Below are 13,937 nucleotides of genomic sequence, written 5' to 3'. Positions count from 1 at the left end.
TCTTTTTTTTAAGGCAAAATTTGCATACATTAAGTTGCACATTGCTTTATAATTTTGGCAAACGATACCCTCATGTAATTAAGAACTAGAACATTTCTGTCACCTAGAAATCTCCTTCATGTCAGTTCTCCACCCCCATCCCAGGCAGTCACTATTCTGGGTTTCTTCCTTTATCCTCTTCTAGAAATTTGTACTAAATGGAATCACTGAAAGCGCTGAGCGTGCTCGCGGACCGGCTCCGTTGGCTCAGCGTGAAGTCTTGGAGGTTCATCCACCCTGTGGCTCCGGGAGTCTTTGTACCTTTTTACTACTGAGTAGCACACGATCCATGTATCCATTCTCCTGGTGATGGACTTTTCAGGGGTTTTGGTTTGAGGCTGTTGTGAATAAAGCTATTAAAACTCATGCGCGAGCCTTGTTGGGATATAGGTTTCCATTTTCTTACCCAGTTTCCTAGAATAGAAGCTCTGGATCAAAGGTGTGTAAGATGTGTAAGAAACTGCCAAGCCTTTTTCCAAAGTGATTATACCTGTTTCCATCCCCACCAGCAAAGAACGAGAGTTGCAGTAGCTCTTCTCTGCGTCCTCCCCAGCATTCGGTGGTGTTGGTCTTAGGTGCTAGCCCCCTGGTGAGTGGTGTCTTACCTTGGTTTAGTTTCGCTGCCCTGCTGAAGGGTGATGATGGATGCTCACTTGTGCTTATCGGCCACTCACGGACCTTCTTTTGTGAAACGTGTGAGAGCATTTCTTTCTTAAATGTTTGATATAATTCACCTGTGAAATCACCTGGGCCTAGAAGTTTCCTTGGTGGGGAAGCTTCACCCCCACCCCATGGTGTCTATCGAAGCATCATGTGCAGTGGTAACAAGCTGGAAACAAAGCAGTGCAGCGGGCGATGGCACCGTGGTGTTTCCGAACCTTGGAATGTTACAGAGTCAAGTAGATTTGACTTACCAAGTGATTTTGGATTTTCGTAAGGTTTCCCATCGCTTCATTGAGATATAACTTACATATCCTAAAAGTCCACCCACTGTAAGGAAAGTATACAGTTGTGCAACTATCACCATAATCCCATTTTAGGACCCTTCCATCAGCTGTGAGGAGGCTTTTGATAACAAATTTTGTTTCTTTGGTAAACATAGGGCTCCTTTGATTTTCAGTTTTGTGTCGGATTTGGTAATTATGTTTTTCAAGGAATTTGTCTATTTAAATTGTCATATTTATTGGCATACAGTTCATAATACTCTATTTTATCTTTTTTAAAAAAGATTTTATTTATTATTAGAGAGGGAGCAGGAGGAGGGAGAGGGAGAAGCAGACTCCCCCCTGAGCAGGGAGCCACATGCAAGGCTCGATCCCAGAACTCTGGGATCATGACCCGAGCTGAAGGCAGACGATACTTAACCAGCTGAGCCACCCAAGCACCCCTCCCTTTTATCTTTTTAATATTTAAGTCTAGTGATGTCTCCTCAGTCATTCCTGATATTGTTTGGTGGTATTAGTGTTTTATATCATTTTTTTTCCTTCATTGGTTTTGGTAGGGGTTTATCAGTTTTATTAATCTTTTCAAAGAACCAACTTTGGTTTTGTTCATTTTCTCTATTGTCTATTTTTTTTAAGATTTATTTATTTATTTTAGAGAGAGCCGGGGGGTGGGGTGGGGAGCAGTGGGTAGAGGGGAAGAGAGAGTCCAAAGTGGACTTCCTGCTAAGTGCAGAGCCTAGCACTAGGCTTGCTCTTATGACCCCGAGATCACGACCTGAGCCAAAACCAAGAGTCGGTCGCCCATCTGACTGAGCCGCCCAGGCATCCTTATTTGTTTATTTTCTATGCCATCAATTTCTGCTCTTTATTGTTGCTTTTCTTCTACTTTGGTTTAATTTACTCTTAGTCTACCTTCTTAAGGTGAAAACGTAGATAATTTATTTTCAACCATTTTTTCCTTCCTAACATAAGCATTTAAAGCCACAAATAAGCCCTGTTTTCCTGCATTCTATACATCTTGATTGTTGTGTTTTCTTGTTGCTTGGTTTAAAATGTTTTCTAATTCTCCTCATGATTTCTTCTTTACCTGTGGTTTATTTACAAGTGTGTTGTTTAATTTGCAGATATTTGGGGCTTTTCTAGCTGGCTTACTGTTGTTGATCTCGAATTTACATCCCTCGTGGTCAGAGAATGTGTTCTGTAAGTGTTTGTATTGGAAATTCACTGCGCCTTATCTTCGGGTCCAGCATATTCATCTGAGTGAAGAGCGTACTGTACCTCTTAGTGTTGGCTGTGGGTGTGATGTCAGGCTAGGTGGGGCAGGCTGGTTGACGGTGCTGCTAGGGGCTGTGCATCTTTACCGGTTTTCTCAGTGACTGTTCCATCAGTTACGTAGAGGGGTACTGAAACTTGAGCTCTTTCTTCTCTCTGCCGTCAGTCTTAACTTCTTGTGTACTGAAGCTCTCTAATTTAGCACATCATCCTGTCTTTTTGATGTACCGCCCCATCATTACGAAGTCGTGATAGCTAGTAATAATCTTTGTTTTGAAATCGACTTTGTCTAATATTGATATAACCGCTTCTTCTTCCCCTTCAGCTGAAGGACTTTCTTCCTACTGACTGGATTGGTTAGATACACTTTCCATAAAACCCTTCTGGGGCGCCTGGGTGGCTCAGTCAGTTAAGCGTCCCACTCTTGGTTTTGACTCAGGTCATGCTCTGGGTCCAGAGATCGAGAGCCCCACAGTGTCAGGCTCTGCGCTCAGTGGGGAGTCTGCTCTTTGAAGAACCAAACAAAATGCTGAGCTTTACCCTGTATGTTAAAAGTTGGTAGAACAGAGTTTTGCAGTTCAGAGAAAGACTATTCCCACTTCTCTTTCTAAGCCTAGGAGATGGAAGTCTCTGGGGATTGAGTCATTTGATTGGGTGTGACCAGGGGCCTAGCCATGGGGAGGCGTGTCTCTTGTAAGGGGTCTCTCGGTGGGGTGGGGGGTGGGAACAGCCAGCCTCAGCCCTCTGCTTCTGTTGTACTCATGTTAGCTTGACTTTGGCTGTGAACACAGGGCCGGGCAGATCAGTCTCCATAAAGAAGAGCCAGTGATAAGACACAGCTGCCGAGAGAGCACCAGGCACCAGCTGAATGAAATTGCAAACATGTACGGTGTTCGTTACAGACAAGGAGGAGGGCTGGGCTGTTCGTGGAAATCTGATATGGGTACTACTTCAGATGGTATTCGTGTCGCTTGGCTGGTTAGTTGCCAGAAACTGATTAATAGGAAATTTTAATATCTGTTTCTATGTTTATTAATTATAAAAGAAACTGCCAAGGTATTCTTTCAGGAGCTTAGATGGGGAAAATTTGAATATATGTCCAAAGCTATAAGAAGCTTGGTTTTTATCAGATAATAATGCAGAAGGAGACACGTTGAACTTCAGCTGCTGACGGGAGAAATAAAAGCTGATTAACTTGCTTGAAATATTTGTGAGTTTTTCAGTTGTGATCATGGGTAATAAATAACAATTGAATAACCCTAACTGAAAGTTGACTTAAATGGTAAATTAGTTATTTATTTTTACTTACACAATAGTATTGAGCAAGTGAACAGTCTGCGGGAGATACAAGCACTGAGACGCCTGAATCCACACCCAAACATTCTTACGTTGCACGAAGTGGTTTTGTAAGTATATTTGGGGCTTTACAAATTATCTCGATTTGATAACAATGATTAAATGTCTTTTTAAGAAAGAAAACCGTGGTAGACACTGAAAAGATTTGCTTCGTAGCTCAGGGAGTAATACTTTTCATTTTATCTTAAGTCACGTATTTACTTGGACAGACGCATATCTGAGTGGTACTGCGGGAATGCCAGCATTCAGGTGACTCCGTACCACGAGAGCATACGCAGTTCAAATGCTCCTCTCCGGTAGCTGGGGGAGGCCTCTTCGTGCACAGCAGCCTGTGCGCCTGAGGCCTCGAGTGTGGGCGATGTGGCCTCATGGCAGGGCACGGCTGTCACACAGCAGGGCTGCGCTTGCTTTATCCCGGCCAGCTGCCACATCTGCACAGTCTCAGGCCGTGAGACCGGCTGTCTTCCTCTGCTTGATATAATTCAGGGGACTTTGCCTTTCTGTTCTAATTCTAGAATAGTTTCCCTAAGGCTTACCTGCCGATCAAGAAGGCAGAGCTCAGCTCGTCCCCAGGTGCTGGCACTTCTGCACGGCGCTTCTGCACTCTGAGCCAGGAACTTGGACCCAGGGTTCTGGCACCGGCCTTTCTGTGGGCCCTGAGAGGGTGCAGGCCACGTGAAGCCTCTCTCTGGCTCTCCAGGCTGCTTTAAAACTAGCCAGGTCTCTGACAGTTCAGGTGTGGTAGATTTCAATCAGAGGACTGAGCCTTTTTTTTTTTTAATTTTTTTTTTAAAGATTTTATTTATTTATTCGACAGAGATAGAGACAGCCAGCGAGAGAGGGAACACAAGCAGGGGGAGTGGGAGAGGAAGAAGCAGGCTCACAGCAGAAGAGCCTGATGTGGGGCTCGATCCCGTAACGCCGGGACCACGCCCTGAGCCGAAGGCAGACACTTAACCGCTGTGCCACCCAGGCGCCCCAAGGACTGAGCCTTTTTAAACTCAAGAGTGAAATGTCTTGTCAGAGCTGTGTGGCCTCGCAGCCTGCAGTGCGCTGCATGGTCAGTACCTGCCTGGCCGGAGACCGCGGGCTGCGGCGGTCGGTCACCACGCTGCCCCGCCCCCCCGCAGTGCCTCCCCATCCACCCCCCCACCCCCTCCCCTGCACTGCTGCGCGTCCATGCTTCACGCGCACTGCACAGGCGCTTCTGCCCGAGATCCCGAGGGCCTCCTGACCGTCCACCGGAGGCGCCCTGAGCAGACTCTGGAGTGACTGGTTTTCCCCCACTGTCCCTCAGACAGAACTGGCAGCTCGGCCAGAGGCCTCTGTCCCCACCCTGGGCAAGGCCTGGACACCGTACGGGGGTGGTATGGCCCATCTTTCTCCCTTTTCCTCTGACCACTTTGTGGATTTTGTTCCCTCATTATAATTTATCCCAATTACATGAAGGAATTCAGGTGAATTAAAACTTAATTTGCAGTCACGGAGCATGAATTAAATTCTTTTTCCTCTGTTTTGCTTAACCAACTCCTCAACCTCATTTCTCCTTTCTGCTGGTAGTTACTTTTATATTTTTAAGACACATCTCATTAAAAGGGGGGAATGTTTAGAATTTTTGCTTAAAGTTAAGGTTTTACTATTATTTTAAGTTAATTTTACCTGACGTACCGATTGAAAATCAGAACTTCTGTGTCAGTCAGTACACTTCAGTCTTTGATGGAGGAGTGCTTTATGTCTACCAGAAATGTTTACAGATAAATTAAATATTTGATTATATTTTCTGATTAAGACAAAAAAATTTTTACAAACCTGCTTTCTTCTTCAGTGACAGAAAATCTGGTTCTCTTGCACTAATATGTGAACTTATGGACATGAATATTTATGAGCTAATACGAGGTACGTAGAATAATTTGTACGCTAATCTAAGATCTCCTTTTAAAGCTTGTAGTTCACATATACCTTGTTTTTGTTCGCAAAATCATTAGTCACCAGAGTGCAGGAGTTACATCTAAATATACGGTACTGAACTACTTCACTCTTGGGAGCTATTTTTCTGGCCTTCTCATCTACTCCGAATAGGGCTGCCAATGAGAAAAGTAAAGAAAGCCGCGCGCCTTCAGGCCAGCCGGTGAGATGGATGGAGATGCTCCCAGGACAGCAGAGCCCTCCCGGGCCTTCCTCACCTCGGGTGCCTGCTGGGGGCACTGTGCCCCTCCAGGGGGCGCTCTTCTGTCTCTGCCTCTGTCCAACGCTCTGTTCTGTGCCTCAGGATAAGGCAAGGCTTGCCCCTAAGCATAATCCCTCCGATGAGAGACGACCTCCTATTTGGATCCTCACAAAGTCTCTCCTGGTTACAGGGTGCTCCCTTCCTTTCTTCTGAGCGAAAAAGCACTGTGTAGGGAGGCACATGTGCCTGAGCCGGCCTCAGTCAGGGCTGGTTCTGGAAGCTTAGAGAGGTCACCTGCAGGAAACGAGAGAAAAGGAGGCAGATGGCTGGCCCACATTTAGCAAATATCCCTGGGGGTCTGACTGCACAGTTGTGTTAGATGTCAGGACAAACGAGCCTCGATGTCACTGGGAAGCGGCACAGGATGTGTGGTATTTTACAGGTCACGTTGCGCTTCTTGGACAGGTGAAAACAAATCAGCTGCTCCGTGTTCTGTGCGTGACTAGTTATGGCTTGGAATAGAATTTAGTGGCAGCAGCATAGATGATTTAAAAACTGCTATATTATCTGAAACAAGTCAGACCAAACCAAAGATGCTGTGCTATGTAAAAATGTTAAGACCAAGAAGCTGGTCTTGTGATGAAGAAGACTGCTGCTGCAGATGCACGTGAAGAGTCAAAACTGTTACGACGCAGAAAGTGGAAAAAAGCGTTATCGAGCTAGTATATTTTATGTGTGATCTGAAATGTGTGCTTTAGTAAATTACTAATAAAATAAATAACAGGCAAGTTTTTGTACATCTATAGATGATGAAAAACTTTTGAATCTAAAAGCTTTAGGATCTTTTTTTTTTTTTTAAGATTTTATGTATTTATTTGACAGAGAGAGACACAGCGAGAGAGGGAACACAAACGGGGGAGTAGGAGAGGGAGAAGCAGGCTCCCAGCGGAGGAGGGAGCCTGATGTGGGGCTCGATCCTGGGATCACGCCCTGAGCTGAAGGCAGACGCTTAAGACTGAGCCACCCAGGCGCCCAAACTTCAGGATCTCTTTGAGAAAATAGGAGATTTCCTTATATCTGGGAATAAATGGTATTTATGTTACAAACCTTGTGTATTTTATTCATAGGTAAGCCCATCAGGGATCTGTTTAATTGTGTTGTAAGTCCAATTCTAACAAAGTTAGTTTTCAGGTTACTTGGTTTAAAACCTATTTAGGGGGCGCCTGGGTGGCACAGCGGTTAAGCGTCTGCCTTCGGCTCAGGGCGTGATCCCGGCGTTACGAGATCGAGCCCCACATCAGGCTCCTCCGCTATGAGCCTGCCTCTTCCTCTCCCACTCCCCCTGCCTGTGTTCCCTCTCTCGCTGGCTGTCTCTATCTCTGTCGAATAAATAAATAAAATCTTTTAAAAAAAAAATAACCTATTTAGAATAGAGCCGTTGGTTAGAAGGAGCTTCTAGAACTTGGCCATCGGCAGTAACAGAAAGTGACAGGTGATAGTCCCACAGTGGGCGAGGAAACTGAAAGTATAAAATATGAGTATAGCAGCATCAGTGCCACCCCAAACGAGAGCAGTCTGGGCAGACATCCCCCAGGATGGGCTAGAGAACGCACAACCGTGTGGTGGATGGTGGTCAGCACGCCAGTAACATGACGGAAAAAGTAGGAAAGTGAAGAAAGTAAATGTCTTGAAAATATTCCCACTTAAAATGATGGCAGTAGAGAAGAGTTTCACGTTCAAGGAGTAAACCTTATTGATCTGGAAATGTCACTTTTTTAAGCGTCTATTCCAAACAGCCTGGATAATTGAGGTATTGTTCCATGATTACATTTTCTCATACATTCTGTCTGATACAGATCGTGCCGTTTGATCCTGTCTGTATGTCTGTCCATCAGAGTGTCAGGACAGGATCCCAAATACAATCAAGAGAAACAACCACCAAACCTTATTACTCCATGATAATTGTTTTGTTTTTTAACCAACAAGCCAACATTTTGCTTTTTAATGAACCTGCATAATCACTTCCTTTATTTAGTAGTGGGCCTCTTGGTGTGAGATGTGTCTTATATTAGAATTCTGATTGTTGCTTCCTAGAGTGTGAAATTGCAGAATGCAAAGGGAGGGGATCATTACTGGTAAGTTCCTATGTATTTAGACATTTGAGAAATCTTTGTCTAGAAAGAAATATCTTTAATTTCCAGTAGTAGGGGGAATTGTATAATTGAAGAAATCGAATCCATTTCTTTCAGTATTTGTCTACAGAGAGAGATTATAGAAAATGGAATGTTACGGGGTGCCCAGGTGGCTCAGTTGGTTGAGCATCTGACTCTTGATCTCAGCTCAGAGTCGTGACTTTGAGCCCATTCTCGGGCTCCACGCTGGGCGTGCAGCCTACTTAAAAAAAAAATGTTATGTTGTTGATCAACACTCACTCATCACGTAAGTGTTGAGTGTCTTCCATAGGCCAGTGCTGTGCTCAGTGCCCAGCTGTCAGGGGTACACTAGTTTTAGAGATGTTAAAAGATGGAGAAAATGGCAGGGAGTCACTGCAAGATACTAAATATTGCAGCATGCATAGTGATTTCAGAGATGTTAAAATGTGAGGGAAAAAATCTGAGAATTGATGAAATACAGTGATCACTGTAACAGCCAACAGTTCGTGAATGCTGACGACCTGTCAGGTGCTCTTCTTAGCCCTTTGTAGGAACTAACTTGTTTTAACTTCATGACAGCCATTCAGGCAGACAGTGTTACTATCCCCATTTTAAAGATGGAGAAACGGAGGCAGAGAGAGATAAGTAACTTGGCCAAGATTACGTACCTAGTAAGTGGTGGACGTGGCATTTGGACTTGGACAGCTTCTTGCAGAGTGCATGTCCTGAGCCATCACACCTGCAGCCTCTTGACAACCCTCAGTGCCTGGCGGCATCATCATTCTCCTCCTCCTCATCATTGTCATCGTCATCATCGTCATCGTCATTGTCATCTTCATCATCATCATTGTCATCATCATCGTCATCATTGTCATCATCGTCATCATCGTCATTGTCATTGTCATCATCGTCATCGTCGTCATTGTCATCGTCGTCATCGTCATTGTCATCATCATCATCATCGTCATCATCATTGTCATCATCATCATCGTCATCGTCGTCATCGTCATCATCGTCATCGTCATCATCGTCATCATCATCGTCATCACATCTCTGTTTTACAGATGAGGAAATTGAAGCTTCAAGGATTAAGTGAGGACCCAAGGTTATTAATAAATAGTAGAGCCAGAACCAGGAGTCCAGTCTGACTGAAACATTAACATCCAGCTCCACTGCCACCCTGGGTCCCCACTGCTGGCCCCTGCTCAGTGCCTCCAGTGAGTAGGCACCTGCTGATTATCTGTTCTTGTTGATGACGACACTGACATACTGAAAACTGAATCAGTCACTAAAGCTTTTCCTGCTATCAGATGATTAGAATATTGAGTAGCCCTGTCAGATATCGAAGAGCCAGTTAATAGCATGAAAGGATGATCACGCAGTGTTTATTGAGAGGCCTACTTTATTCACAAAGATCTGGCGAAGGTAGAGAAGAGGAATAGAAGATGCATTTTCTGATAAAGAGTGTACGGTCTACTGAAGAGAGAAACTATGTGAAAGTCACACTCGCTAGAGAAAATGAATTGCTGGGGGTGATTTTCTCTGTGTCCAGTAGGTGTCAGGTGTGGCAGAGATGATCGTGGGCTTCATCTGGAAGAGTGGCAGATGTAGGCAAATGCAGCAGAGAAAGTCTCTCTCATTCACTGCTCCGTGTCAAGTGCTCCTCTGGAGGTGGGAACAGTGGTGACGGACATGGTCTCACACATGTGGGCTCACACTCTGAGGAAGAGAGAGATGCTGAACAAGTAAAGAAATGATCAAGAAAGAGTTTGAGACAGGGATAAGTGTTAGGAGTGAATAAAACAGGTCACATGTCCGAGTGATGGGGATGGAGTATTTCAGACAGAGACAGTGCAAAGGTCCTGAGGCCACCATGAGGTTAAGAGGCCAGTGTGTCTGGAGCACAAGGAAGAGAGTTATAGGCAGGTAGGGGCCAGTGGAGCAGGGTAGGGCCAGGATAAGAATTCAGGTTATTCTAAGATCAGTGGGAAGCAGTGGGGTTTAAAGCAGGGGAGAAACATCTTTTGATTGGTGTTTAGACCAGTGTTTCTAAAACTATCTATAGTGGAAGACCTGTTTTTTCATTTTTTTCCCTAATCTGTTGTGGACCAGAACTTCTGTAAAATACATAAGAATTAATTAATGGAAAAATGATGTGCTTAGATGTAACAGCAGTGTTGAATTGCCATGAAATTCCCAGTTGCTCTTAGTTTTGTCGTCTCTTAAACCAGTAACAAACAGCCCCTGGACCAGTATCAGTTCGTGGACTATGCTTTTTAGAAGGATGTTTCTGTCTAAAGAATGAATGGGTCATAGGTGGACGTTTTGGTCGTCCCTTCCAACTGCAGACAACAGACAGCATCTGTTCTCGCCAGTTTAACCCCAAGGGACTTATGTGATATGCACGGCTTCACAGAGTCGCTGGGAGGGCGGAAGAGACGCTGTGGATGTGGCCTCCAGGAAGCAGCTTCCAAAAATGATTCTGCAGGATTGGGCTGCCAAGGAGGCTGCTGCCTCTGCACAGACAGGATGCTCCCAGTGAGGAAGCTGCTAGTGCAGCCGCCGGCCCTGGAACCCGGCGGCCTCTGCCAGAGTCAGAAAGCCGCCTCCACCGCCACCTGCACTCACACTGGATGCTCTCCCTCCTCTCGTCTGTCCCCGTAATGTGGGCCCGAATCCTCTTTCTCAGGTGGTCGGATTTAGGCAGAACCCAGTCACGTCTGGAGCTCCCCACTACAAGCAACCTGAAGAACACTGCTTTGGGCTCTCACGCCTGGCCTGCGAGATCGGGGTTGGGATGGGTCTGCTTTGTGAGCCGTGAGAGCAAGAATGGTGGTGGGGAGACCAGCGAGGAGATGGTGGGGATATTTTGCCCGCCACTCACTTGGGAAGAACGTTCATGGCAGGGAGTGAGTAGCTGGCACGCCTGGCACCGCTGGCAGTCCTGGCTGGTTTATTTGGATGCCTTGTGCATATGGCGCCTGGCATCTGCCACATGCAGCAGGAAAGGCTGTTTGGAGTTTATAAGGAAAAACTGGTTAAGATAATCACCTGATTATAGGGGCATCTATTGTTTTATTTTTTAAAGTTTTATTTATTTACATAATCTCTATACCCAATGTGGGACTCAAACTCGTGACCCCAAGATCAAGAGTCTCATGCTGTTCCCACTGAGCCAGCCAGGCGCCCCTAGAGGCATCTATTATTTTAACTCATATCTGATTCTATTTTTGTTTTGTGTTTTAATTGTTTCAAGCTAAATTGCTTTGCTTTGTGAATGGCTAGGTCACTGTGCCCCCGCCCCCCAGTGCCTGCTTTAGAGCCTTGGACGCTTGCTCCCTCACCTCCCCCTCCCTCTTTGTTGCATCTCCCTCTCGTTTCCGTGCATCTGCGTTGTCCCACTGTCCACTGGGCTGTTTGCTCTCTGACAGCGAGGCCTTGTTGGCTCCATCATTGGCGTCCTCTTAGTGCCCATCACTGTCCCCTGTGTGGCACGGTGTTAGTTGTCCATGTGGATGATGGTTATAGATATCGAGTGTTGTAGGTTGGTTTTATCGCAAGGAGCACATGCCATTCAGCTAGTTCCCATATGAAAGAGGGAGTTTATGGTAAAACCACATCTGCTGCAGGAAGCTCAGTCGGGCCCCTTAGGTGGTGGAATCAGGAAAGGTCTGGCTGTCAAAGGTCTGGCCACCACTGACCCCCACGGAGTCACGTGGTCCCCCACCTTTCCTCCTCTGGTTGTCCCTCCCCACTTCTCTTGGCAGACCTGGCCACTCAGACCCTGGGAGCCTCCCCTGGCAGCAGATGGGCCAGCCCCAGAAATCCCGGTCATGGCCACCTGCTGGAGTGCTGGCTGTCACAGGTCCAGTGGGCTGGCCTTGTCCCTTTAGGGTTGTACCTTTTAGAGGCCGTGGGTGAGGCAGGCACCCTGAAGTAAATCCATGAGTTGGGGAATGAACCAAGTAGGAAAAAGCAAAACAAGTTTGGTTTGACTGTAAACATAGCATTACGATTCATATTTCTGTGAAGACCTGAGGCGGTGTGCCTTAGCACCTGCGACGTGGCTGTTTTGCCTAACATCACTGTGTCAGATCAGTTCAATTGTATTTTTGTATTTCATCAGTCTGACCGACTGATTGTCGGACGCGGCATTTTTATGTACTAACAGAAGAGGAAACACAGCCGATCGGCTCTCACACAGCTTCCTTATCTACTTAGCAATTTTACTTCTGTTCTTACTGAAAGCTCTTTGGATCTATTTAGACAGTTTCCGCCCAGATCACTTTCATGTGTGTATAAAAAGGAAAGTATAAGTGAAATACATCTGTTTTGGCATTCCTAACACTTCCTTGAAACATTTTGACACAGTGATCCATGTCTTTGTTTTCCTTACGCGGTAGGTCTCTGTGCCATTCAGCTAGGGTGTGAGTGATACATTTTTGTTGCCGGAATTTTCTTCCAAGCCCGTGCCACCGTCTGTTAGTTTTGATGCTGTTGCTTCTGGAAGTGCGGCTCCGGTTTGGCTGTGTGGCCGCGGCACAGAGCTCCCCTGTCCGCGTGTTTGAGGATGGCGGGTCTGGGTCAGGCCTGTGAGCCCTGGTCCTAGTCTGTGAAATGGGAATGGTCCTAGTGTCTAACTCTTCGGGTGGTTGTGAGGAATCAGTAAAATAACGCGTGCCGTGTTTAGAGCAGTGACCCTCTGCAGAGTCTTCAGTAGATGCCGGTCACTGTCCTCCTCGTTGGTATTACGTTAACTGCTTAGTGCGTGTGCTCTTCACGACTGCACCTGGGCTGCCCCATCCCGTGCTCGCCTCTGTGGTAGAGGTGCGGAAGTGGAATTGCACAGAAGCCTCAGCACTTGCCGAAGATGAGCTGGCTTCATCGAGCGGAACCGGAGGAGCCGTCCTTGAGTTTTGCCACGGTTGACAAGGGAGGGGTGCGGGGGAAGGCTCAGGCTCCAGCTGAGGCTGACATCCCGATGCCTGCTACCCCCTGCAGGTCGGGGTCTCTCGCCTCAGATCGGGGCGCCGTCATGCAGACTTCTCCTTTGGCAGGTGCTGCTTCAGGAGTGTGCATGCCTGGTGCCGCGGGCACAGCCCCTGGATCAGGCCGTCTACGGTAGACCGTTAGCCTGTGCGTGCCGGAGCCCAGCAGGCCCCTCCACGCCTGCCCGGGAGAGCCTGGCACAGGCCTGCGGATGCGCACTCTTGTGGGAAGGGGTGCGTGCGAGATACTCTGTGACAGTGCAGGCTACACTGGTGGCCACGTTCCTTCCGTTAGTCCCAGCGACAAATGCCGGAGTTTATCATTGTGTTCCTGTAAATATTTTTTACGTTATTGATACTGTACATGACGTTCTTTAGAATCTTGTTAACGAGGATATTTGGTTGCACAAATTAACTTGGTCGGAATAGCTCCAACACACAGGGAAGCACTCTTCAGGGTCTGTTGGTGGTGAGGACGACTCCCACAGGTGCTTACGAGTGGTTTATTAGTTCTCCTGTTTGTTTCAAGATGTTTCAGAACAAGAATCTGTTAGGAACCAGATAGAGTCTCAGGCCTGGAATGTTGGGATCTTGTTTTTGAAAAACCGTTGTAGAGCATGGATTGTCAGGCCCCCCCTTGGTCAAGGGTGTGGACTCCGAGATTGCTCAGACCAAGGTCCCACATGGTTCACATTGCACCTTGCTCGCTCAGGAGCCCCCTCACGTAGGCAAGGATCCTCACGGAGGGGCATGGGGGTGGGGGGAGCCACGTCCTTACCTGCAGGTCTATGAATGGGTGGGTGGGGTGAACAAAGAGGAAAGGAAGGGTCAGCACTCAAAGAGGGCTCTTAAACTGGGGACTGAGGGCAGCCAAGAAATGCAGATTCCTGGCCCATGTGTTTGGTTTTGTGATTCATTAGGTCTGGGTTTGGAGCTGGGAATCACCATTTTGTTTTATTTTTTTCATTTTTTAAAGATTTTATTAGAGAGAGCAAGAGCACAAATGCACGAGCAGAGG

The 13,937-nt window shown here is 46.7% G+C and overlaps 1 protein-coding gene across 3 annotated transcripts in view; it reads left to right on the top strand.

Moving 5' to 3' along the window:
- The window catches only part of MOK (MOK protein kinase), a 49,802-nt gene that overhangs the window by 25,679 nt on the left and 10,186 nt on the right, over positions 1 to 13,937 (top strand). For 2 of the 3 annotated variants that reach the window (XM_087856229.1, XM_087856230.1), the window contains 2 exons: positions 3,572 to 3,661; positions 5,437 to 5,507. In XM_087856229.1, the coding sequence (XP_087712355.1) occupies positions 3,572 to 3,661; positions 5,437 to 5,507 (161 nt within the window). Of the gene's footprint in view, positions 1 to 3,024; positions 3,140 to 3,571; positions 3,662 to 5,436; positions 5,508 to 13,937 lie in introns of those variants that run through there. The other variant, XM_045775432.2, reaches the window with a different exon arrangement.

This window comes from Ursus americanus, chromosome 26 (genome assembly GCF_024610735.1).
Source record: "Ursus americanus isolate L20-20 chromosome 26, mUrsAme1.1.p, whole genome shotgun sequence".
Taxonomy (NCBI): domain Eukaryota; kingdom Metazoa; phylum Chordata; class Mammalia; order Carnivora; family Ursidae; genus Ursus; species Ursus americanus.
This window is presented reverse-complemented; position numbering and strand designations above follow the sequence as displayed.